A 1,527-nucleotide genomic window follows, 5' to 3' on the forward strand; every position below is an offset into this window, starting at 1 on the left:
CTTGCACAGGATGTACGCTTGTATCAGAACCTGATACACTTCTTATAACAAGAACCGAGATGCCTAACGGACCGTGGAAGAAAATAGCGGTGGATTTCATGGAAATTCCTGGCGGTTACCATTTGCTTGTAGCGACAGACTACTACTCCCGGTACGTTGAAGTTGCTATACTTACTTCAATGACAGCAAAAGTAACAGTCACTAAAATGAGGGAAATTTTTGCAAGGTTCGGCTATCCTATTGAAGTTGTTTGCGATAATGGTCAGCCATTTTCTTCAGCAGAATTCTTGAATATTTGTCAGACAAATGCAATCTCAATCAAGCATACAGTTCCTTATGCAGCTTTTCAAAATGGATTGGTCGAGAGGCAAAACAGAACTTTATTGAAGACCTTGAAAATAAGCTGTACTATGGGACGTAATTGGCGGTATGATCTACAAGATTTTCTTCACTCTTACCGAGCAACACCTCACAGCATAACAAAGTTTTCACCGTCGGAATTGATGTTTGGGTGGAACGTTCGGGATAAAATACCAGGAAACTCAAGACCAGTCAATGCAACTGAAGCAAGAGAAAACGATAGGAAGGCGAAAGAAAAAGGAAGAATGTATGCGGATTCAAAAAGGAGAGCTAAGCAATGCAATATCGATGTTGGAGATTATGTGATTGTGAAAAATTTTGTCAAGAAAAATAAGCTAACAACCACTTTCAACCCCGAACCTCATCTTGTGATACAACGCGACGGATCACGGCTCCACTTGAAGAACATTAAAAGCAGTGTGATCTCCAATCGACACGTGAACCACTCCAAACGAATCCTAAATGCGAATCCCATGATGAAACAGGAGAATGACGCAGATAATCATAAAATCTCTGAGGGCACACAAGAAGAAGATGACAACCCTCTACCAGCCAAACTACTACGGAACCTCAGATGGTCTCACGATGCGATGGTCGAAAACGCCCTTTTGAGACTAGCCGAGCTACCAGCAAGCGCTCGAAACATGTACCTAAATACTTAGCAGATTACAAACTTTGAATATATTAAATCTTTAAAATATTAAACGTAAGGAGGGAATGTAGGATCTAAGTAACCATTGGTTTTGTAACAACCTTAAAGCATGAGAATAAATATTCATTATCAGTTGTACCTCGGACCGAACCAGACGTTTCTACACTACACTATATTTGCTTTGATTCGCTATGAAAGTTTGACCGATTAAATGAGGGGTTCGTGGATTTTCCTATGTTTCGAGGGGTGCATCGATTATCTTGGGACCGAAGAGAGTACCAGAGCTGAGCCAAAAAGTAGAGCACGTTTCTTCGGGACCTTCTAGTCTTAGAGCTATGATACTATGAAGCTACCGTGGACCATAGACCGTTTTTAATCTGTACAGTTTTTAGTTTGAACCCCGCTAATATGCACGCCGTGCAAACTAAAAATTGCTCAAACATCATTTAGCACATAGAACGGAGAAAATCGAAATGGAACAAAACGAAAAGAAACACAGAATCAAACCAAAACAG

At 40.5% G+C, this 1,527-nt stretch overlaps 1 protein-coding gene across 1 annotated transcript; it reads left to right on the plus strand.

Moving 5' to 3' along the window:
• The first annotated feature begins 373 nt into the window (after positions 1-373).
• On the plus strand, positions 374-1,022 carry LOC135703506 (uncharacterized). The gene has a single exon (XM_065224738.1). It carries the CDS (start codon positions 411-413, stop codon positions 1,020-1,022), a length of 612 nt encoding a protein of 203 aa, XP_065080810.1. The 5' UTR covers positions 374-410.
• Positions 1,023-1,527: the final 505 nt, after the last annotated feature.

This window comes from Ochlerotatus camptorhynchus, unplaced genomic scaffold (assembly GCF_037179485.1).
Source record: "Ochlerotatus camptorhynchus isolate MF236.1 unplaced genomic scaffold, CSIRO-AGI_Acam_v1.1 ptg000021l, whole genome shotgun sequence".
In the NCBI taxonomy this organism is placed as follows: Eukaryota; Metazoa; Arthropoda; class Insecta; order Diptera; family Culicidae; genus Ochlerotatus; species Ochlerotatus camptorhynchus.

What these genes read in the sequence shown, in the direction of transcription:
- LOC135703506 (XM_065224738.1), top strand. Translation starts at nt 411, where the DNA reads ATGGGACGTAATTGGCGGTATGATCTACAAGATTTTCTTCACTCTTAC.